Source organism: Camarhynchus parvulus, chromosome 6 (genome assembly GCF_901933205.1).
Source record: "Camarhynchus parvulus chromosome 6, STF_HiC, whole genome shotgun sequence".
In the NCBI taxonomy this organism is placed as follows: domain Eukaryota; kingdom Metazoa; phylum Chordata; class Aves; order Passeriformes; family Thraupidae; genus Camarhynchus; species Camarhynchus parvulus.
The window spans coordinates 435,260-459,218 of NC_044576.1; the positions used below are offsets into that span (position 1 = coordinate 435,260).

At 45.9% G+C, this 23,959-nt stretch overlaps 1 protein-coding gene across 1 annotated transcript in view; it reads left to right on the top strand.

Moving 5' to 3' along the window:
* Positions 1–23,959, top strand: part of CDH23 (cadherin related 23) — a 202,492-nt gene that overhangs the window by 17,607 nt on the left and 160,926 nt on the right. The window contains 3 exon segments of the mRNA XM_030951192.1: positions 19,334–19,476; positions 22,864–22,911; positions 23,090–23,182. Of these exon segments, the coding sequence (XP_030807052.1) occupies positions 19,334–19,476; positions 22,864–22,911; positions 23,090–23,182 (284 nt within the window).

A 23,959-nucleotide genomic window follows, 5' to 3' on the forward strand; every position in this document is an offset into this window, starting at 1 on the left:
TGGTTGGATAATGGCATCCTTAATTGTGCTCTGAAAGAGATTAACTTCTTATCTGGCAGCCTGACATCTTTATTGTTATTAATGTGTGAATGATGCACTGTGCTGGGGTTTTTATGCATAACTTTGGTAGCAAATGTTTTCCTTTTGTTTGCTGGTGCCTGGTGCTTTGCCACCACGGGATTCCCCAGCTCCAAGGGTGGGGAATCCCAGAGGTCAAGGAATGCTGCCCCTATTCCTTTCCTTATTAAATGGCCACTCCTTTTAATTGCCCTGCAGCTCTTCCTCTTTATTTCTTCTGTGAGCTGAGGTGGTGGGGAGCAATTCCTCTGCTGGGTCTGCAGTTTGTTGGGACATGGAGGACTTGGGGCCATCAGTCAGAGGGGGCTTGGGATTTTGGGGTGCAGACAGGGATGGGGAGGCTTGGGATGCTGCCAGGCATGGGTGCAGGTGCCCATGGGGCTGAGGGTGCTCTGGCAGGGGCTGGATGTGTCTCTTGGAGCTGGTAGGGAAGGGGAAGGGAGCTGTGGAGGGTGGGAGGCAGCTGCAATCTGTCGGCTCCACGAGCAGCAGTTTCTGCGCTGTAACTTGCTATTGAACAGGATAACAAGGTCAATAATGCCTTTGCCTGGGAGAGCTTCAGCCAACACTTCTATCAAAACCAATATTAATTTTCACTAATTAGGAGCTGCAGCTAATGAGTGTCACAGCTAATTTCCCTCATCCATAACGAGGGAGAGGAGGGGGTCAGGCGCCTGGGATCAGAGCCTGCAGATCTGCCTCCCCTCTGCTCCCCCCTTTCCTCCTGGCCCAACATGTGTTTGTCACCTGGGTGTTTTCTGTCTGCAGGGACGTGGCAAGATGTGTGTGGAGCACAGGAATGCTTTGGGAAGGCGGGGATGGGGAGATGCACTGTGCAGCAGGTGTTGGCTGCAGTGAGGGGAGGGAAACAGAGCTTGGAAGGATGTGCAAGGGAAGTTTTGGGAGAGAAAAGGATGCCTGTTGTCCTGAAGGGGAAGCTGGAGTGGAGTGTTTGCTCTTGAAACTTTAATTTCAGAATTTATCGTGTGTTTTATTATCCCTGTTCCTTTCCACACCTTTCACCCACTCAAATCAGCCTGGAAGGCACCAAAGAGTGAAGCAGGGAGTCTGTCACCATCCATAGTCTTGTGACTCACTTTAGGGGGTCTTTCTCTTTTCTCTGATCCTGGGACAAGCTGGACAAGTGTTGCAAATGTTTGTGGGGGGTGAATTTTTTGCCTGCAGATATCTTTGGTGCTGTGCAGGTCGTCTTCCCACGCAGGTCACAGGCAGGAGCATTGTCACAGACATATTTCATGAAAAACCCTTTTGCTAGGATTTTTTTCTCCTGAGAAGCTGAGAAGCCTCAGAGGAAAAGAAAAGCAATAAATATCTGCTGCTGTGGAATGCAACAGGTGCATCTGTGATTGGTGCATCTTGGTTGTTTATAATTAATGGCCAATCACAGTCCAGCTGTCTGGATTGTGGTCAGTCACAAGATTTTACTATCATTCCATTCCTTTCTTTTCATTCTGATGAAATCCTTTCTTCTATTCTTTTCGTATCGTTTTAATATATCATTTTCTTTTAATATAATATATATCATAAAAAAAGAAATCAGCCTTCTGAAACATGGAGTCAAGATTCTCATCTCTTCCCTCGTCCTGGGACCCCTGTGAACACCACCACAGAGCATTCCGTGGATGTTGCCAAGAGTGCCAAGAGAAAGCAAATTCCTGATTTGGAATTATCCCTGTTTGGCTTGTAAACTTGGTCTGATGGCTCAGACAAGGGGAGAAAGGGCACAGTGAACATGTGAAACATCTCTGAGACATCTTTATAGTCTGAGCTTTCTAAACAAGCTGGAGTCTCAGAATTATCCACAGGGATTATTGCCTTAAATAAGAATACCCCAGAGAAATCTGTGGGCTGCTGTCAGACAGCTCGTGGTTAGGGATGGCTGGAATTGACTGAATAAATGATTCACTGGTTTTATTCACCGGTGGTGCCCTGAGTGTAAACCCCAGGAGCCTTCCCTGTCGGAATTGATCTGTTCTGCCAGCAGCACGTGCACCACCAGCCCGTCCTGATGCCTTGCAGGAGAGCTCTTGCCTCATCCAGGGGATCTTCCCGAACAACACCCTCCTTTTTGGGGTGTCTGGGGCCTTGAGAAATGGGCTTGGCAGAGAAGAGCCTCTCCTGGAAAGCAGCTGATCCCAGAGCATCCTTTTGGGGCATCGCAAGGTTTGGGGTTCAGGTGGGAGCTGCTCGTGGTCCTGGTTCTCATCCATGTCCATGGTGGGCTGTGCCTCCAGGTTTGTTCTCCAGCTGCCCAGCTAATCCTGCTTTGGGCAGGTTTATTTTATTTTTTTTTTTCATGTAGCTGCTGGCCTGGAATTGCCATCCAGCCCACAGCAGCTCCTGGAAGGTGTTTTCCCTCTGCCTGCTCCAAGACTCAATGCAGCCTTAAATGTCTGGACTTGTTATTCCTCAGCAGCTCCTCCTGTGTCTGTCATCAGCCTCAGTGGGAGGGGAGAATATATAAAGATTAATAATTATTATTTATAATTTATTTTTTACAGATTTTTTATATCTATAAATATTATAATATATAATATATAATATAAAATTTATAAATATTTATTATTTAGAATTCTAAAAAGATATATTTATTATATATATAATTATAAATATATATATTTATTATATATAATTCAAAATAAATATATAATTATTATTTATAATTCTATTTATTATAGAATATAAGTATTTCTTTTATAATACATTATTATACAAAAATATATAATATATATAATATATTATAAATATATATGATATTATATAGTATATAAAGATTATAAATATATATTATATAATATATTATTATACAAAAAATACATATAAATGGATGTTTATAAATATATAAAATATATGTCTCATCCCACAGCCATCCCAAAACCTGAGGAACCTGGGATTTATGTCTCAGGTGGAGGTGGAGCTGAAAGAGAAGCAGGGGTTTTGTATGAGAAATATCTGGGGTGATGGAGACCCCCAGGGTCTCTCTTTTCTTCTCTTTTTTTTTTTTTTCTTATGGAAAGAGTCAAACTGGTTTTAAAGTAGATTCTTCATGAGTATCTCTTATTGGTACAGGTATTAAGTTGGTTATGAATTTCTTGCACTTTCACTCCCAGGAAAATCCTTCCCTTATTCCTTTTGCATTCACTCTTGATTGATAAGGTTTATTATCGCTGTTTAATAACCACAGATACAATCTCAGCCCAAATTTGAGGAATTTATGGGAGTTACTAGGCCAGGGTATCTGCATCCTGCCAAGGACAATGGCTAGAATAAAGGACAACTTTTTAAAAAGGGTTTTTTTTTTTTTTTAAATAAGAAGAATGGCTCTCTTTTAATGGGAAGGAGGGAAAAAAGGTGCATTTCTTCCTGATGGCAGCTCACAAAGCAACACGGCATGGAAGTGTCTGTGGTGGTTTTGGGTGGAAAGAGTAAGGGAGGGTTTTCTTCATCCAAGAAATGGTTCAACAGCGCAGGGAAGGTTCAGCTCTACAAGAGGCTGGGTTTGCACAGGGGTTGGAGCTGCTGTTCCAAAAGGGCTGGAAAAAAATGGATGTGTGTGACATCTGTGTGCATGTAGCAGGGAGATGCTGAGTTTGGTGGTCCATACCCTTTTCTCCCTCAATCAGGGCTTCAGGGGAAAGAGAAGCTCTGAAAGTCTTCACTCTGAGCAACTGAAAGAAAAAAAAAGCCTAAAACTGGGGCTTACTGGATCACTCTCCTCTTCATAAATTTCCACTTTTAGAACAGTCTGTGAAACCTCAGTGATTGCTTTCTTTTTGCTTTCAAACAAGCCAGCAGCTGGGATTGAGCGTGGAATTTTGTGTTCAGTTTGGATTTTTAGATGTGATTTGCTTTTCCATGTGACCGAGGGAGGTTTTTTTTGAGCACTGGCTGATGTGGACACCAGGTGAGGAGGGGTGTGCAGGCTTTTTTATTTTTAAATGTGATTTGCTTTTCCATGTGACTGAGAGAGGTTTTTTTGAGCACTGGCTGATGTGGACGCTGTGTAAGGAGGGGTGTGCAGGCTCAGCCACCCCTTGCAGCTCTGACCCAGCCTGCAGAAAGAGCAGCCAGGCTCTCACAGGTCACCTTGGCCAGGGGAATCATAGAATCCTGAAATGGTTTGGGTTAGGACATCTCATATTCCAAGCAGGAATCCACTATCCCAGGCTGCTCCAACCTGGCCTTGGGCACTTCCAGGGATCCAGGGGCAGCCACAGCTTCTCTGGGCAGCCTGTGCCAGGGAAGAATTTCTTCCCAATATCCCATCCAGCCTTGCCCTCTGGCATTTTAAAGCCGTTTCCCCTTGTCTGAGCTGCTCCTGTAGGAGGATTTGTGATTTCAGACATGTCACAGGCACTGCATAACCCACAGTTTGTAGCACCCTGTGCAGGAGGAGTCTGGGCTCGTTGCACACCCAAGGGATTGCATCAGTCTTGGAAATAACCCTTCACTGCCTCCCTTTCACCCTGCTCTCTCTTGCTGCTGTGGTCAAACTCTGCAGGAAATGATTCCTGAAGCTCTGAGACAGAGGGGGCACCTGGGCAGGGAGCATCCTGAATCAGGAGCCCCATGGATTCTTGCTGTGGAAGTGACCGAGAGATTATTTCATTGGTGTTCTGCCTAAAGTCAATTAATTCTGGTGTTCAACCCTGCTCTTGTTCTCTCTGTGACAGTTTCTGCACTGTTTCATATATGTAAAACTTTAGAAAAGCCTTATAAAATTAGACCTTGCTATTTCAGCTAAGCTAGCAACTAGCCTGAGAAGTTCCTGTGAGAAAAGGATCATGAGAATAAAAATCAATCTATTCTGTGAGAAAATGTTTGCACCCATATTAATAAAAAGCCTGTCCAGTGAGAAATAGTGGGGGGAAGAAAAAAGTAAACGTTTGTGATGGTGTTCTCAGGGGTTTTTGGTTGAGGGAAGAGACGAGGATCTGACTCCATGTTTCGGAAGGCTTGATTTATTATTTTATGATATATATTATATTAAAACTATACTAAAAGAATAGAAGAAAGGATTTCATCAGAAGGCTTGAACAGAAAGGTAAAGAATGGAATGTATAACAAAAGCTTGTGTCTCTTTAGAGTCTGAGACAGCTGGGCTGTGATTTGCCATTAATTAGAAACAACCACATGAGGCCAATCACAGATGCACCTGTTGCATTCCACAGCAGCAGATAATCATTGTTTACATTTTGTTCCCGAGGCCTCTCAGCTCCTCAGGAGGAAAAATCCTAAGGAAAGGATTTTTCATAAAAGATGTCTATGACAGTTGAGTGCTTTTTTTTTGGGAAGCTGAGGCAGGCTGGATGCTGTGTGTTTGTGTGTGGATGTGTTTTTGTGCAGGTGCCTCCACAACCCCTCAGAAAGCTCTTTCCAGAGGCAGATTACATTCCATCAAAATGCAAAGGCATTCCCACCTGACCACGGTGACCATTTCTGTGGGGTGAGCTGCCAGTTGCCAGCACTCAGAGCGACAGTTGTAGGAGCAATTAGTGAGAAATCCTGGGCCTGAAATATGTTTTTAATAAACCATTCACTGGATATATTCAAATAACAAATAGATTCCTGCAAAGCCGAGTCTATTTGCAGACAACTCGCAAATGAGAAAGGCTAAATTAATTGAATGCTCCAGCCACTGGGGATAATGGTCCAGCTGTAACAGAGCTCTCCAGATGTTTGTTTGCAGAAGAGTGTGCTTTCATAGGAAAAGAAAAAACACTCGTGGGTGTATTAACTCAGAAACAAGTTTACAGCTGTGTGCTCGCACGCTCTGCCTTGCTCTCCCGCCAGCCACTGTGGAGCTCTGTTCCAAGGTTTCCTCTTGCAATAAACAGCCTCTTTATTTCTCACTCATTGTCCTCTTGGCCGTGTTTAGACATCTGTGACGTGCAGAGTGAGGCAATGGCCCTGTGAAAGCCTCCTGGGCTGCAGCAGAGATCAGCCCTGCTGTGCTCCAGGTTGTGAGTACGGCTGGACCGCGGCTGCTCGCAGCTCAGGCTGCTGGGCTTTGGCTTCTCCCTGGTTTTGGGCTGGGTTTGCTGCACAGGACCAGAGGCTGGGAGCTGTATGAGGCTGGTGGGAGCTCACAGGGATGAGTGGGAGAGCCTTGGTCACTGGGTTAGATTTAATTCCATCCAAAGACTGGAGGTTTGCCTGACTCTCCCAGAGGAGTTTGGCTTTATCACCAGTGCAGTGCTCCCCATCCATTTCTCTGGGCCCTGTTTTGTTCCTGCTGTTGGAACAGGCCAAGCTGGTTGTGGAGCCCTGTAGCTGAGGTGCTCCATTACTCACAGGGAGGGGACAACAGGACGTGGGGCTGCTCTTCAATGTCTCTGCACGTCGGCCTCATTAATAACCAGCGGCTCCTAAATAGCCTCATTCATCAACAGGCAATTTACTGCGTGCCCTGGCGGGGCTGCAGATAAGCTCCTGCCTCACACACCACCTGCCAAGGGTCCCCCCACCTCCTCTGTGGCATTTCAGAGGGACAAACAGGGAGGCACAGGAGGAAATTCTCTGTCTGAGGTGTCGCCAGCCCCAGGAGCGGGGTTGTGCCCGGAGGAGTTGGGTTGATGGGCTGCACGTGTTTGCCACCTTTGAGGAGAGCCTTCCAAGGCCCTCTTGGTTCTCTCAAAGGTTTTGTTGCTTTCATTGTGGCTGCCCCATCCCTGGAAGTGTCCAAAGCAAGGCTGGGCAGGGCTTGGAGCAATTTGGGATTGTGGAAGGTGTCCCTGGAACAAAGTGGTCTGTAAGGTCCCTTGCAGCTCAAATCGTGCCACGACCCTATGATGCAAGGAGGAAGATGTAGGGGGATAGAATGTAAGAAAAGAAAGAACGTGTAGAAAGTAATCTTACCCCTAAGGAGTGGCAGCTGGGCCAATTATCCAAGATTAGGAGCAGGCCTGACTTTAACAGGCCACAGCTGTACCCAGTGAGACAAAGACGCTATAGAAGAGTGGGGTGGTGTTGAGAAGGGAACTGGAGTCAGTTGGTTCCTTTGTGAAGGAGAAAGAGTCAGTGCTCTGAGGAGATGCCCACGAGAAACACCAAGCAGGTATGGAACTTTTGTGATAAGGAGACGATGGTATGGAACCCCTGTGATAAGATGACAACAGGAAGAAGAAATGTAACCTTTCCAAAACTGGCTGCCTTGGGTTTCTGATTCCTGCCCCCTTGCTCAAGCCCTGCTTTTACTGCAGCCATATCTTGGAGATCAGGAGGTACTAACTCAGCTCAGGAGAGATAAATCAGGAAGGGATTTCACTGCACCTCCATTATAACGAGGCAGAATTCATCACCCAGTGCATGTTTTGAAACCTCAGAGAGTTACGGTGACAGCCCAAGGCCGGTTCACTCGTGGAGCTGAGATCTGCAGACAAAACCTGACCGCTGGCTCCATTTCCTGCGCCTTGGGGGTGTAAGGAAAATTAATCCACAAACACCAGAGGTTTATGTCCAAAAAGGAGACAGAGGAGTTCTTTTTTTGGTTTTATTTGAATACAGGCAGAGGCCATGGGGCATTCCCCTAGGATCTCTCAAATTTTTGGAGGACGCAGCCTCCTTTTTATCCCAATTTCCCGGCCACATTTCCCTTCTCTCTTTCCCCATTTCTGAGCTACTTGAGAGGCACAGACTTCCCAGAACACCTGATCCCAAAGATTTCCCTCTAATGTACACCCCTCCCTTTTAATTTTTAATTCTTATTGAATTTAAGCAGTTTTCTTCCTCATTGCTTCTTTCACCTTTCAATGTCTAATTTCATTGATCAGCAAACCTAAAGTTTATTTGTAAAAGCAAATACCCTTTTCCATTCATCAATCAGTGGAACCCTCCCCATTGTTTCTGTTATCTCCCAGTGCTAGTTTTACCTACCAGCAGTGCTAGTATTATCTACCACAGCTTGCTTGTAAAGGCAAATCCACTCTTCCTCTCAGAGACTGGGATGCTGGTACCCGATCCAACTTTGGAGCAAAGCGCCCTGTGCTATTTGGGCTGAGCATGGCTGGATTTTTGTTCCCCTGAGCCATTCAGAGAGCAGAGCAGCTGGGCAGAAGCTGTCGCACGAGGAGGGTTTGTATTCCCCGTGAGATTGAGAGCTTTGGGGGGGATGGCTCAGCTTTTGTGAGGCACAGATGAGATTTCAAACGAGACATGAATGAATCCCCTTCCCTCGCACAAGTGGAATTTGCTGACATGTTTATTTTGTTGTTGGCTTTTTCTTGGTGGTTTTTTTTTTCCTCTCTCCTCCATTCACATTGATCAGCTCCTCAGCTTGGCAGGGCTGCTGGTGGAGTTCAGCAGAGGGGCTTTCAGCAGGGCCTGTTGCAATGGGAAAAGGGGTAATGGCTTTAAGCTGGAAGAGAATTGATTTAAATTAAGTGTAAGCAGGGATTTTTTGACAGTAGGGCATCTTGTTTTAGTGCTTCATCCCTAGGCCAGGTTGGACAAGGCTCTGAGGAGCCTGCTCTGGCTGAAGGTGTCCCTTGGCAGGAGGTTTGGGTTAGAAGGCCTTTTACAAGTCCCTAGGAGCCCACAGCATCCTGTGAGTTCTCCATTAGCATTGCTGATGTGCCTGCCTGACAGTTCTGGGGGTGTCTGACACCCCAGAGGTGTCCAGCAGTCCTGGCAGACCTTCTCCTTGGGCGCTGCAACCTAATGAGCTTTATCTCCCACCTCATATTAATTGCAGAACAGCTTCTCTTTTCTAATTAACGCGGAGCTACGTTACCTCACCTGGCTAAAATGCAAAACCCCGCACGTGTCGCCTTACTCATAAATCATTTATTTACACCAAGTAGCAAAGCACCTCATTAAATCCATTTCTGGGGTTCTGCTCCTCTCCTGTTTGCCCTGGTGGTTTTTTTCTAGAAAGTGAGATAAGGCCAAAGAGAAGCACTGAGCTCAAGGGCTGCATCTTCTGGTCCCTGCCCTCTTGTTTTCTGTACTCAGGGGGAGCTGGCAGTGGGTGTGTGCCTCTGTTTTCCCAAGCTGAGACCTGTGACAGGGTTTCCTTTGGCCTAAATTAGTTAAAAAATGAACATTTTTGGAGGGAGTTGGGTAGAAGGTCTAGGTTCATTTAAAAAACGAAGATTTTTGGAGGAAGTTGTGTAGAAAGTCTTAAGTTAGTTTAAAAAACGAAGATTTTTGGAGGAAGTTGGGTAAAAGGTCTAAGTTTGTTTAAAAAACGAAGATTTTTGGAAGGAATTGGGTAGAAGGTCTAAATTAGTTAAAAATATGAACATTTTTAGAGGGAGTTGGATAAAAGGTCTAGTTAGTTTAAAAATGAACATTTTTGGAGGGAGTTGGATAGAAGGTCTAGGTTCGTTTAAAAAGGAAGATTTTTGGAGTAGAAAGTAGCAGTAAGTTAGTTTAAAAAATGAAGATTTTTGGAGGGAATTGGGTAGAAGGTCTAAGTTAGTTTAAAAAATGAACATTTTAGGAGGGAGCTGGGAAGAAGACAGGAAGGAACAAAAGCAACACCCCTTATTCTTTCTGGGCTGTTCATGGTTTCCAAAGTTAATTAGAAAAGGATATTGTATGGATTTAGGGTTTCAACTTTGTGTCAGATGTGTTAATCCAGGCTGCATTAGCCAGGCTTTCCTGGATTCCCCTGATATTTGGGGTTTTTCCAGGATTCCCTCGATATTTGGGGTTTTTCCAGGATTCCCGTGATATTTAGGGTTTTTCCAGGATTCCCCTGATATTTAGGATATTTTCCAGGATTCCCCTGATATTTTCCAGGGTTCCCCTCATATTTGGGGTTTTTCCAGGGTTCCCCTCATATTTGGGGTTTTTCCAGGGTTCCCCCGATATTTGGGGTTTTTCCAGGATTCCTCTGATATTTGGGGTTTTTCCAGGATTCCCCCTTGGGGTTTTTTCCAGGATTCCTCTGATATTTAGGGTATTTTCCAGGATTCTCCTGACATTTGGGGTTTTTTCCAGGATTCTCCTGACATTTGGGGTTTTTTCCAGGATTCTCCTGACATTTGGGGTTTTTTCCAAGATTCCCCTGATATTTAAGGTTTTTCCGGGATCCCCATGATATTTGGGGTTTTTTCCAGGATTCCCCTGATATTGGGGGTTTTTCCAGGATTCCCCCGATATTGGGGGTTTTTCCCAGGATTCCCCCGATATTGGGGGTTTTTCCCAGGATTCCCCTGATATTTAGGGTTTTTTCCAGGATTCCCCTGATATTTAGGGTTTTTCCTGGATTCCCCTTCCCCAGCCTGCTGGGAGGGGTGTGGGTACTGCTGCAGATCACAGTCTGATTTCCATTTGGCAGTGCTCAGGAATGAAATACATTTTCCTGCTTGAATTGGAAGTGGTCCTGCCTCTTTTGGACCATCTTGGCTGTGCTCCTAACGATTGTCCTCTCTTCAGGAAAATTCAGGATTTGTGAGGTGCTAGACCTGAGTTGATAGGACATCTTGTGCATCTACAGCTCTGCCATAAAAAATTAAATTAATCCCGTGGGATTTCCCCCTTTGTGACCCCATGATGCTCAGTGCTAATGCTTCCCTCCCTCCCACCTTTTGTATTTATTCTCCAAGCTTCCCAAACATAGACTTTCTGTTCTGGGAAGTGTAAATACTTTAATTTCCCAATTCCCTGCTGCTCTTCTTGTTCTCTGACCCTTCACAGACAAAGGTGTGAGTGAACCACCAGTTAATTCCCTTTAAAATTAATGTTTTGAATGGTTTGTTCAGCTGGTGGGAACAGGATCCCATCCAGGCTGAGCTCCTCTCCTTCCCTTTCCTGTTGTAGGGATAAGGAGAGAAGGACAGATATCAATAAAAGTCAATGAGACTTTCTGACAGAGCAGCTTCTGCAAGGGAACTTTTTTTATTAAAAAAAAAAAAAAGGGTGAAAACAATGGATGGAGCAGAATTTGCATAAAACTCATTAGGAAAAAAAGTACAAGTTTCATAAATCTTGTGATAAATTATTGCTATATGGTTCCGAACATGATGTATTAATTTTAGGATCAAATGAATGGGTCTGTGATCATTCTTGGTAATTATGAGGCACCCAGGCAGTTTGGAGAGGAAATTATTTTTAAGGATGTTTTTTTTTTAAGTGCTGGAACCCTTTTTTCACCAGAAATGTCTTAACAGACCCAAACCTCTCCTTTTACACCTGCTCCTTTTCTTATCTCCTGGGTGTTTTATTTGATTTTATTTACTTCCCTCTTTCATGCTGGGGCAGTCTATTCCTTCCCAGACAAAAGGCCCTTTCAGTTTTTGAAAATTCTCCATGTTCTCCATGGTGCCAGGGGTTTGTAGTGAAGGGAAGGCAGGAATTGCTGGATCCCAGCTGGAGCAGGCAGGGAGAAATTACCTGGGGTGCTGCTGGTCAGGGAATTGCCCAGGGATGAGCATTTTGTGATTCTTCCCTTTTTTTCCAGGCAGGTTTGGAGGCACTGCAGCAATGTTAAGGCGCATCAGTGATTTTGGCAGTGTGAGAAATGATCCTCACTTCCAAAAAAATTTAAATGTTTATTAAAACCTTATCAAAATCGCAACAGAAGACTGAATAGAGAAAATATTATGGCAGTGGGAGCAATGGATTTTTTTTTCCCACCATGTGCTCATCCACAGAATGGAGGTTTCACCTTTTAACCCTTCAGCCCTTCCCAAAGTTCTGCCCAGTGATGGAATTTTACTTCCTTAAATCTTGGTTGGAGGTCAGGTACTGCCACAGTGACAAACCAAATGTCCCAAACCCAGTTTTGGAGATACCACACTGTCACCCTGATTTTTTTAAGATTTTCTAAGCTTTCTGATGTTTACATTCTTGTAAGAAACTTTCTCACACACTTTCTGTAAATAACTCATTGTTTTGCACCAGCTCTGTCTTACCCATGGACATTGATGTTTTTAATGGGGAGGATGGCAGCAGCCAGGGGCTGCATGCACAGCATCTGCCAGGAGAGCCTCAGGGGTTCTGTGTATTTTAAGGATAATGTGAAGAAATTTCAATGTGCCATTGATATTTTTGTGGATTTTCCTCCCCTCGTTTGTGCTGTAGTGTTAACCAAAGCGATCAGTTCTGAGCAAACCAGAGGAGCCCTCTGTAAATGGGAATGCTCAGCTCTTCTTTGCTGCTGCTCTGTCTGTCTTGAGCAGCTTTAGAAGCCCTTTTAAACAGCTTTAAACACCTCTGAGAGCCGGGGGCACGGCAGGCAGTGCCTCTCTCTGAGGTTTACCCACTGGCTGTCAGCTCTGCTTATGGATTCTGCCTCCACACTGAGTCCCCACTTAAATAACCAAACGCAGCAGAGAAATTACAGGCTCTGTCTCGGAGCATCTGAGGAGCCAGGAGAAACTCTTCTGCTGTGCTTTTCACTTCCCGGCTTGACAAACTCCCTCAGAAATGGTTTTGACTGCACAGATTTGTTTTCCCTCTTTCCTGTCACCTCTGTGTTTGGCTCCTTTCCCTCCCATGCATGACAGCAGCTCGTGGTTCCTGGACCAGCTGGTCCAAGGCTTTTTCCTCACACTATTAGTGAAAAAAAAATCTTTTTTTCATTAATTTATTGTGAAAACCTCTTTTAAGCGATGCTGGTGCCTGGCTGGCTCTGCAGGGCAGGAATTGGAGTGGAGGAGCTGGTGCTCCCCATCAGCAGCTGGAAAGAGAAACGTGTAACGCTGAGCTCTGATGGAATTGTAGGAGTGGAAACTTCCCTGGCCAAGTCCCTCTGGAAAGTTTTGGCTCAAGTGGTCAAGCCCATTGTGAGAAGGAGGTCAGGGACGATCTGTTGAGGTTGTGCTTATGGAATGAGCTACCAGACACCTGCTTTGGGAGAGAGGCTTGGGATGAGGGGATTTGCTGTTCTGGTTCAGCCAGGGAGTGCAGGAATGGAGGTGGACAGACCCTGGTGAGAAATGATCCTCACTTCCCAAAAACTTCAAAGGTTTCTTAAAACCTTATCCAAAAAATACAACAGAAGACTGAATAGAGAAAATATTACAGTGCTGGCAGCAGAGGATTTTCCCCACCATGTGCTCATCCACACAATGGAGGTTTCACCTTTTAACCCTTCAGTTCTGTCCATTGACTCCTTCTTTACTGTCCAGTGAAGGAGTTTTACTTCCTTAAATCTTGATTGGAGGTCAGGTGCTGCCATAGTGACAAATCAAATGTCCTCCCAAATGTCCCAAACCCAGGCCACCCCCTGATAACAGCACAGGGAGGTAAAACATAATTGCAAGTCTATAAAACTTAACATATATCCATGATATTTACCTTTTGATAGTGAGAGTCAGCCGTGGCATTGCTCATCTATCACACCCTGGAGCCTGCCACAGATGTCCTGAGCCCCCCTGGGCTTTGGTTGCTCTCCCATGCTGGTGTTTCCCTTCCACATGAGGGGTTTTCTGGATTTGTGCCCTGCAGGAAACTGAGGAAGCCTCATTCCAAACATGGGAGCAGCTCCTGTGACCTCCTGCCTGAAACTGGATTTTACTTTACTTCCTTGGCCAGGGAGTCACCATCCTTTTCTTTCACCCTCATTGCTCAGAGATTGCTGAGCAGCACAGACATATTGGCATTTCATCTTTTCTTTTCAAAATCTTGGGGAAAGCATCTCCAGAAGAGCTTTCTATTCCTCTTTTTTTATTTTTTTTATATATATTTTCTGAGAGGTGAAAGAGAAAATGAATTAGCGGCAAAGAAAAGGGAGCAGGTGACAAATGAGAAGAACAGGGCTGGAATTTCAAGATCAAATCCATCAAATCCCCTGTGAGGGGCCAGCCTGCTGGGGTGAACTGGGCTGGGGTGACTGGGAAAGGAAAGCAGGGCTGCTGGGGGAAGGAAATGGGGCTGGGCTGTCCCATCTCCCCTCACAGGGAAAATAGGGAGCCCAAGAAATGTATTGTTTTTGCAGGGAAGCCCCAGAAAAGGAAGGAATTATGCATCTGACTCCATGTTCTCAGAAATCTAATTTATTACTTTATTGCAATATATTATACTATACTATATATACTGTATTATTACTTTATTATAGTGTATTATATTATACTGTTATTATATTAAATATATATAGATATATTATATATATCTATATATTATATATCTAGATATAGACATAGATTTATATCTATAGATACATATTATGTATATCTATATATAGATATATATTATATATATAGACTATATCTATATCTATATTATACTATTATACAATACGAAAGAATAAAGAATACTATATTATACTATACTAAAGAATACAGAAAGGATACTTACAGAATGCTAAAAAGATAATAATGAAAACTCATTATTTCTTCCAGAGTCTCAGCACAGCTTGGCCCTGATTGGCCGAAGAGTTAAAATAACTCACACCAGGATCCAATCAGGCAATCACCTGTGGCTAAACAATCTCCAGTCTCCATCTCCAGATACATTCTGATAATATATTATATTAAAGAATATTATATTATACTATACTAAAGAATACAGAAAATATACGTCCTGAATGCTAAAAAATAATAATGAAAACTCGTGACTCTTTCCAGAGTCTCAACACAACTTGGCCCTGATTGGCCAAAGAGTGAAAACAACTCACAGCAGAATCCAATGAAACAATCACCTGTGGGTAAACAATCTCCAAACACATTCCACGTGAGCACAACACAGGAGGAGCAAATGAGATAAGAATTGTTTTCCTTTTTCTCTGAGGTTTCTCAGCTTCTCAGGAGAAAAATCCTGGGTGAAGGGATTTTTCAGAGAATGTGAATGCCGCAGAAATGTGGTGGAAGTTTTACTTTTGGGAGTTCAGTGTGGTGGTGGCCTTTGTGTAAGGTGGGGGTACTGAAATGATTTTTAATGGATTTTTTGCTGGTTGAAGGAGTTGAAGGATGGCTGAGGGGTTGGTTCCCTGTGCCAGCTTGTGGCCTTGGTGGAGAAGCCAAAATATCCTGGCTGTGCCCACACAAATGACCCAGAGCCAAGGAGAAACTGGTTGTTAAAATCAGGAATAAATGTTAAAATCAGGATTAAAATGTTTTTAATACTAAAGCAGAGCTGATGCCTCAACCTTGAGCCCAAAAGCCGTTGCAGAAATTCCTATTAACTCCACATGGGTATGAATCAGACCTCTTAAAAGAGAAGCTTATTAGGCAATTAATTAGAAACCTGCCCCTTCTGTGCCCTCCAGCCCAGCCCAGCCCCTTCCTGCTGTCCTGGGTCAGCATCTGGATCTTTCCCTGGGGCTCTGCACTTTCCAGAACCTTCCAGGAGCTCTGGGATCCTTCCAGAGACTGGGTTTGGTTTTTTCTCCCTTTTCATCCTCCTCTGGAGAGCAGAACCAGTGGAGATGAATTGGTGGGGTGCAGCCCCTTTTCCCACTTTCCTCCTTGGCAAAGTGGAAGGGCAAGAAAAATGAAAAGAAAAATGCAGATGTTCACAGCTGCAACCCTGCTGAGGCCAGGGTTCCTCAATGGGACACAAAAGTGCCCCCCTAAAACAGCCAAACCTAAAAAAAAAATATATAATAAAACCAGATAAGGAAGAAAACAACAGCAAAAAGAGGAAAAAAAAGGCTCCTGAGGTCAATCAAAGTTCAACACTTGGAGAAAGAAGAAAATCTGTGTATGTGTGAGAAAGAGGGAGAAGTAGCTGTGATTGAGAGAAAGGAGGCAAAGGGAGACAAGATAAATTCTGATTATCTGGTGGAATCAAGACACTTAAGTGCCCTGTCTGATTCCTGAGAGGAAACAAATGGAGCCTATAACTCTGTGCTGCAGGAAGATCATTTGTCCCTGCTCCCTCAGCCCTTGCTGGGGCTGCAGGAGGCTTCAGCACGACCCTGGGGAGGGATGGAAGGTGTTCTCCTTCGGGAGAGCCCTGAGATGTGCTGCAGCTCTGCCTCTGCGTGCCCTGCCCAGCCTTCCTGATGATGGGGGGGGGGGAAATAGGAGAAAATCAATAAATACAATAAATTGGTGCTGAAGAAATCAATGGAAGGAAACCTGAACAAGCTTTTGTCACTGTGGTGGTGAAAGTGGTGAAGCTTTAATACCACACTCCTAAAGTTAGGGGGGAAACTTGGAGAAAAGCAATTGTGAAGTCTCATTTCAGGCCTATGTTTCTTCTTATCTTCTATTCACTTGTTATTTTTGTATTTTATATGCATGTAATACATTCTTTTTCTTTCCTGAACGAGGTGCTCTGAAGCAGGATGGTGATTTCTGCCTCAGTGGGAGATAAGGGGAAGGGGGAAAGATGTCTTAGGTTTTGGTGCCTCATTTGGGAGGGTTTATTTAAAATGGGATTTTTCTCTGCTCACATTGCGTCTGAGCTGTCCCTGCCTAAGCTCTAATGAAGGTTCTTGTTTCTAACAAATCAAAGCACAGAGAAATTGAGGAATCTGTCAATTTTTACTCCTTTTGGAGAGGAGGGTGGTTGAGCTCAGAGTGCTGTTTTGCATGGATCCTACTCCAAGGAGTGACAGGAGGAACACATGGAGCTGTGATGATGTGCTCTGCCCAGGAATGCGCTGCCTCCTTCTCCAGGTTGTCCTGAATTTAGGAACTCAATTCCCAAATATTAAATGCTTGTTGATTTAGTTATTTATTATTTGCTATTTAGTTATTTATTTATTGCTACAACTGGGTTTGCAACTCGCAGACCACAAATGTTATTAAAACTGGCACAAGGTTTTCCTATTCAGCAGGAATTTTGAGATCCTTTCTCTTCCAAAGATGTGCAACCAAGGCCTTTGGAAGCATTTGCTATTCTGGAGGGAAATGATGACCAAATGATTGTTGTGGGGTTTTTGAATGGGATCTAAAGGGTGGAAACCTGTTCTCCTATTAAGAAAACCTGGGCAGAATAAAGAGGCATGATCCTGGATTTATTTTGTCCTAGTTGCTGGCTTTCCCAGCCATGAGGTCTGTCTTCTTTTTTCCTTGGGGCAAAGAAACCTTTGCCAAGGATGGCTTTGAGCATCCTCCAGCATAAAATCAAGCTGCTGCCTTGTTTTATATCAGGGCTACAAGGTTTGAGAAAGTGTAGGGGCTTGGTATCCTTGGGATTGGCTGCACTGGAGAGGTGAGAACGCTGCAGATGAACACTCTGATCACAGGTTGGAATAAAGCCACTTGTTTCTGTCTCTATCCAAAATGCCTTTGGTTGTGACCCATCACTCACTTGCACCTGTTGGTGGAAGGAATGTTGTTGGGTTTTTTCCCCAGTGGTTAATTCTAGCTGCTCCTTTTAAAAGAAAACTGCTGTTGCTCCTCCAAACAGGAATTTGTCTGGGTTTGGGCTCATTGCTCAGTATCACATTTTGTCTTCTCCGTGGATGTGCTTAAGATGGCCTGAGTCATCTCACTCTTCTTAGTCATAGATGAGGCAGTTCAAGCTTTTAAAGCCTTTTTTTTTTAAGGAAAAACATTTCTGCTGGCTCTTGGAATTTTTTGGCTTCCTCTTGAGTCCAGTCCTGAAGGTTCAAGCAGCTTGTAGCTCTGCAGCCTTGGCAGAAGCAGCTTTTCAGCCTAAAAGCCACTCCTGACCTCCCCAAGAGCCCCGTGGCTCTGCAGGCAGGGTGTGGAACCTCTCCTTGCATGCTTGGAATTAATAAATTTTTCCCAAAAGGCTTCAAATTTCCAAGGGCTTCACCTGTTTGCTGGGTCCCCCCTGTTACGTGTCACCTGAGCTTGTAGCAACAGCAATTTTACATCACACTGTGGTGTCCCCAGTGAGGCTGGTGGCCTTGGGACCTGCCAGGCCAGCTCCTCGCTCAAAATGTTCCTCACCAGTGTCCTAGGGCACTAAATTTTTAATCACAAAGTCACTCAGGGCGAAGGCAAATGCCTGACAGAAATCTATTATTTCTTCTTTATCTGCCAAAGTTGTACTCTCATCAAAGAATAAAATCAGGTTTGTTTGACAAGCTCTATTTTCCATAAAATCGTGTTGACTGGCGTTAATTATGTTCCTATCATTTAATTCTTTATTAATGGAATCTCATATTGGCTTTTTCCATTATTTCAGCAGTGATTGATGTCTCACCGATCGATTGGGAATTGCCCAGCTCGCTCTGCTCTCCAAACTGTGCTGCTGCTTTTTGCCCTCTGCTCTGCTGGAGCTTCCCTCCATTTCCCAGAGGGATGGAATTTGGGCATCTCTTCTCCTTGGCCAGGAGATCTGGGGGCATGGTGGCTCACACAGACTGTCCCCCCATCCTCAAATCCACATGGCCAAGGAGAAATCTCATCTTCATCCTCCCCATCCTCAAATCCATGTGGCCAAGGAGAAATCTCACCCTCATCCCCCCATCCTCAAGGGCAGGCAAGCTTAGGGAATCTCCCATCCTTATCTCCATCCTGTAGCTTTTTTCCTCCTGTTTTCTCCCCATCCTGCCGGAGAAGGGACAGAGAGCAGCTGGGTGGGACAACAGGGAGGCAGCTGAACCTGTGAGAGTGCACAGAGCTGTCTGAGGGGCTCAGAATGATCCCAGGGACTGAAATGAAGGGCAGGGGTGGTGGCTGTCCCCTGCTTTTGGTGTCGTACCTGCTGGGGGTGCCCCTTGGCAGGAGGAGTGTGAGGGAGGCTGGTCAGAGCTTACCCAGGGGAGGTGTGGGCTCCTCTGTCTCCGGTGCCAGGGCTGAACCAGGCTGGCTTTCTCTTCTGATAAAGGCAAGGAAGGAGAGGATCTGCGGAGTCTGTGCAGACAGAACACTCAGCCCATGCTCAGCCTGGCTCCCCTTGAGGCACTGGAGCACGGTGGGTGGGATCCCAGGTCTTTCACAGACCTGCTTGTGACGGTGCTCACGGGGGTTCTTGGAGGAGGGAAGAGACAAGGATCTGACTCCATGTTTCAGAAGGCTTGATTTATTATTTTATCATATATATTACATTAAACTATACTAAAAGAATAGAAGAAAGGATTTCATCAGAAGGCTAGCTAAGAATAGAAAAAGAAAGAATGATAACAAAAACTTCTGTCTCAGACAGAGAGTCTGAGTCACCTGACTGTGATTGGCCATTAATTAAAAACAACCACACAAGACCAATCACAGATCCACCTGTTGCATTCCACAGCAGCAGATAACCATTGTTCACATTTTGTTCCTGAGGCCTCTCAGCTCCTCAGGAGGAAAAATCTGGAAGAAAAGATTTTCCATAAAAGATGTCACGACACCTGCTCTCTGACCAGCTGCGTGTTTTCAGCATTTCCTCTTCTCTGACTGGTTTTGCTCAGGATTTCTCTCCTGTCTGTGTCTCCCAGGTTCCTCAGTGACCCAGCTGCTGGCCAGGGACCTGGACAATGACCCCCTGGTCTTCGGGGTGGTCGGGGAGGAGGCCAGTCGCTTCTTCGCCGTGGAGAGCACCACCGGCGTGGTGTGGCTCAGGCAGCCCCTGGACAGAGAGGTAAAACTGGGGCAAAACCCACCTCTGCTCACAGAAATGCTGGCTCTCCATCCTCTGTGAGAGCTGAGATGGGTGTTGCTCCCTGCTGGAGGTGGGAATCGGGGCGTGCCCACTGTGATCTGTGGTTCCCCAGGTCAGTGGGGACATGGGCAGTGAACAGCCTGCTCTGGTTTCATCTGACCTGTTGATTTTCCTGGGTGCCAGAATAACACCTGTGGGTCAGTCTCGGGTTGCTGTTGATAATTGCAGCCCCGAGATGTGCAGGGTGTCTCTGCTTCAGCCCGTGCGGCTGAAGAACGAGTCTGGACTCTTCACTGTTCGGTCTTGAGGTTGTTTATTAATCCTTATCTATAAAATTTTCTTTCTGCCCAGCCAAGATCTGCTCAGCAGGGCAGCCACAGGCACTCTGACCGCCCTCAGGGTGGTGTTGTCCTTTTATACTACAAACTACATATAACATATTTACACTTAATTCCCAATACCTATCACCTGTGTTAGACAGTGCACTTCTATTCTAAACCAATCCCAAAGTGCCAACATCACTGCAGAAAATGGAGAAGAAGAAGAAGAAAGAATAAGAAGAAGAAGAAGAACAAGAACAAGAAAGGCTGGACATGCCCAAGTTCCTCCATCTTGTCCCCAAAACCCCCATACCAAAAACCCTAAAATCTACATTTTCACCCTGTGATCATTTTGTTATTACACCATTCAAACCTGTGTGACTTTCAGGTCCTCATACAAAGCTGGTAACTTGCTGCAGGGGTCAAAATCAAATCCCCAGGTGTTCTGGGCTGCCTGACAGGGTCTCTGAGCCCCCTGATGGGGTCCTTGGCAACTCTGGACGTCCAGAGGGATGTGCTGAGTGCGAACAGGTCTGGAAGTAAAGGAATTAATAGGTGGAGGAGATCTACCAAGGAGCCAGGCTGCTCACACAGTCAGGGAAATGTGCAGGCTTCCTCTTTAAATCTCTATGCCAATTAAATCCTTCACTATTTAGAACAGCGTGTCAAGAGATGTGAGGTATCCCTGCTTATTCAATCTCATCAAGACTTTTCATCCTCTTGTGGATTCAGGCTGCTGGATGCTAAATTTGGCAGGATCCTTGCCTCAAAGCTATTTCACCACCCCTATTTTCAATAGCAGCTTTGGTGTGCAAGGCTGGAATCCCATCCAGGTGCCTGCTTCGCTAAAACCTCGGCCCTTTCTGCATTCCTGGAGCAAGGAGGAAGTGATAGCAGGAAGACTGGGAAAATATGATGTGATCTGGGCAACGTGCTTAATTTCCCCTGTGTTTAATGCTGCCTTGGCCAGCAGGAGCCTTGGGAAGATCAAACCCATTAACACACCTCTGGTGTTCCCAGCCAGGCATTGGCATGCAGAGGAGCAGGGTGCTGGATGCTCTCAGGCTGGGGAGGAAGGCCAAACCCAATTTCACAGTGTTAGGAGCGAAGACTTTGGGAAAATAAAGTGCTTTTCTTCACCCCTATCCCCTCCGCCTCCCTGTGCCAGCAGCTGCTGGCCTGAGTCATAAATCTTCCCTCGTCCAAATGCCTCCTGCTTCCCCATATTTGCCATGCCAGCCTCAAGCCCAGGAGGGTGATCAGTAGATTTTAGGTGTCTTGTGGTGTGCAGGGTGGGCAGGGAAGGAGCTGGGCAGAGCTTGGATGGGCTCAGCTGATCCCAGGGGCTCAAAGGACGTGGGATGCAGTGAGGGCAGAATGGATGTGGGGAAGGTGTAAAGGATGTGAGAGAGGTGTAAACAACAATTTATGCTGGAGGAAGCAGTCAGAGAGAAGGGACGGAGATGGGCACAAAGCTGGGAGCAGAAAACACTGGATGCACATGTTTAAAAAGTCAGAGGGGACAAAACCGCTCAGGAGAAGTGGTGGGAAGGGAAAAGGAAGAGGGGAATTCTTGTACTGTGGAGCAGAAAGAAGGGGGAAGGAGTCAGAGCAAGGTAAATGATGCAGGAAAGGATGAGCTAGAGAAAAAGAGGAAGGAGCAAATGTATAGAGGCAAAATGAATTTTAAAAGATTTTTTTTTTGTGCTCCTATGAAGATTAGAAGGAAAACGGATTTCTAGAAAAACGGCAGACCCCGAGGCTAAAGAATTGTGTTAAAATAATTTTAGAGACAGCGGTTGGTACGTGGAAGCTTCCTCTGATTATTTTATTGAGTTTTTAAAATTTAAATGCTTAACAGGTCGTTCCTTATCTCCTGCTTTTCCTTTCTTCCCTATTGCGCTGTCCCTGGTGGATGAGGAGGGGAGGAGAGGGCAGGGATGCAGCAGGCTGGGGTGGCACAGGCAGCAGAGTTTCTCCTCTCCCTGGGCATCCCAGCTCCTCCTTCTGCCTCCCAGCAGTGCCCCGAGGCAGGAGTTAGAAAGGGTTTTCCCTGATTGTGCTTTTTGGCTGTCTGGATGGAAATGTGGGAGCAGGAGTGGGCACACACTGTGGGGAGCTGTTCCCCAATCCCTTCTCCGAGATGAACTTCAACCCTGGTGCAAGCAGAGCTCCTGCTGGCTGCTGCCTGTTCCCTGAGCCCATCTCATTAGGAATAAATCAACCAGAGCCACTTCAAGCTGCCTTTTCCAGCCTGATGCTGTGGAAACATCGAGGTGCTGTGCTCCAGCAGCTCAGGCTGGGCAAGGACAGCAGAGCTGGGAAGGGATTGCCAGGACTGGAGGGGAACAAAAAACCGGTGGGCAGGTACCAGGTAGAAGTGGTGGCCCAATCTTCACACTATTCTTTGGTAAAATAGGAGCAAAATGATTGCTGGTGACAAGAAAAGGGTCAGGAAGAGAAGCTCTGCCTCCACTAGCAATATCCCCCTGCCCTGATCCCAAAAAAATTCACTCTTTCCCACTTGTTGCTCACTCCAGCATCAGTGACTTGAATAGATCCGTATTGCAAGCTGTCAATTTAGCTAAATCAATAAGGAGCAGAGAGAATTTTATGGGAATTTCATGGAATTTCAGCCGGTTCTCTCTACACAGGCTTGTCGCAGGATTCCCAGGGAAGCTGGGAAAGCAGCAGCAGGATTTAGAGGTCCTCACTGAGACTATGTTGCATTGCCACGAGTCCTAAATCTTGCTGTGTTTTAAGTGCCCAGCTGCCAACCAGAGAGCTGATTCCTTAGCCCTGCATCCTCCTGCTCTGGGGCAGGGCATCTCCTGTGCCTGTGGCATACACAGGAGCCCTGCTGGCATCCAGATTCCCTGCCCAGTGCAGGTAATGACACTCCAGCACCTCTCCTCCTCTTCTGGAAGGTCCTGGAAGCATTTTGCGTGTAATAACGTTGGCTGAAAGTCCCCAGCCTGCCACCTGCAGATAAACACTACAGTATCTTTAATTACAGTTTTTTTTTTTCCTTCTCTTTCCCTTTCAGACCAAGTCAGAATTCACAGTTGAATTTTCTGTCAGTGACAGCCAAGGGGTGAGTGTGACTTCTCATTTCATGGTCTGCGGCACGGGCGGAGGGGAGCAGGGGCTGTGGGTCACTTCTGCACCAGGGGAGAGGGCTCACCCCTCAGCCCAAAGCCCAAAAACCACGGGCACAAGCTGCTTTTTAGGCTCTAAATCCACACCTAAAGCTGTTGTCCTTGGGCCCACAGGTGATCAAAGGGACAGTGAACATCCAGGTGGGAGACGTGAACGACAACGCGCCGCAGTTCCACAACCAGCCCTACAGCGTCCGCATCCCAGAGGTAGGAGCATCTCTGCCTGGCTTCTGCCTCTCCCTCAGGGGCCACTCAGGCTCTGGTTGCCACCACAGAGCTGGCCACCAGTGCTCAGGGCTGTCCTCTTGCCCTGGAGCCTCGTGAGGTTGTGGGAGGATGAAACTTCTGGAAGTTAAAATGGGCAGGAGCAAAGTGTTTGGGGTGGTGGGGGAAGGAGGTGGAAGGGGAGGTGTGGTGCTTTGGTGACATCTTTCCCATGACAAATGGGAAGTTTGGAAATGAGTGCCAGTGAGCATCTGTGTCTTGTTTTCTTCCTTGGAGCTGAGGGCATGCACAGCTCTCGTCACAGAGGTGACCTGAGGCAGGACTGAGTGTTTCTCCAAATGCCTGAATTCTGGCAGAGTGCTGCCCAAAGGCTGCTGCCCTGGCTGGTGATTTCCTTCAGCAGCTCCTTAGCAGGACTGGTCCCATGTTGTCCTTGGGATAAAATAGGTGGGAAGGGGCCACAGGAGATCAGCTGGCCCAACCTCCCACTAATTCAGCAAGAATTTTCATGTTAGCTCAGATTGCTCAGGGCTTTGTCCAGCCAAGTGTTGAATATCCCTAGGACAGAGTTTCCACAACCTTCTGCTGCTCTCTGTGCTGGTCACTGCAAGGGAGGTGACACCTGCTCATCCATCAGGGACAGCTTCTGCACCTGTAGTTGGGAATTTACAGGTCCGATGAGAATTTAGGCTTTAAGCTGTGGCTTCTGGTGCCAGGAGGAGAAGGTGAGGATGTTCCATTTGAAACAGGGGGTTAGTA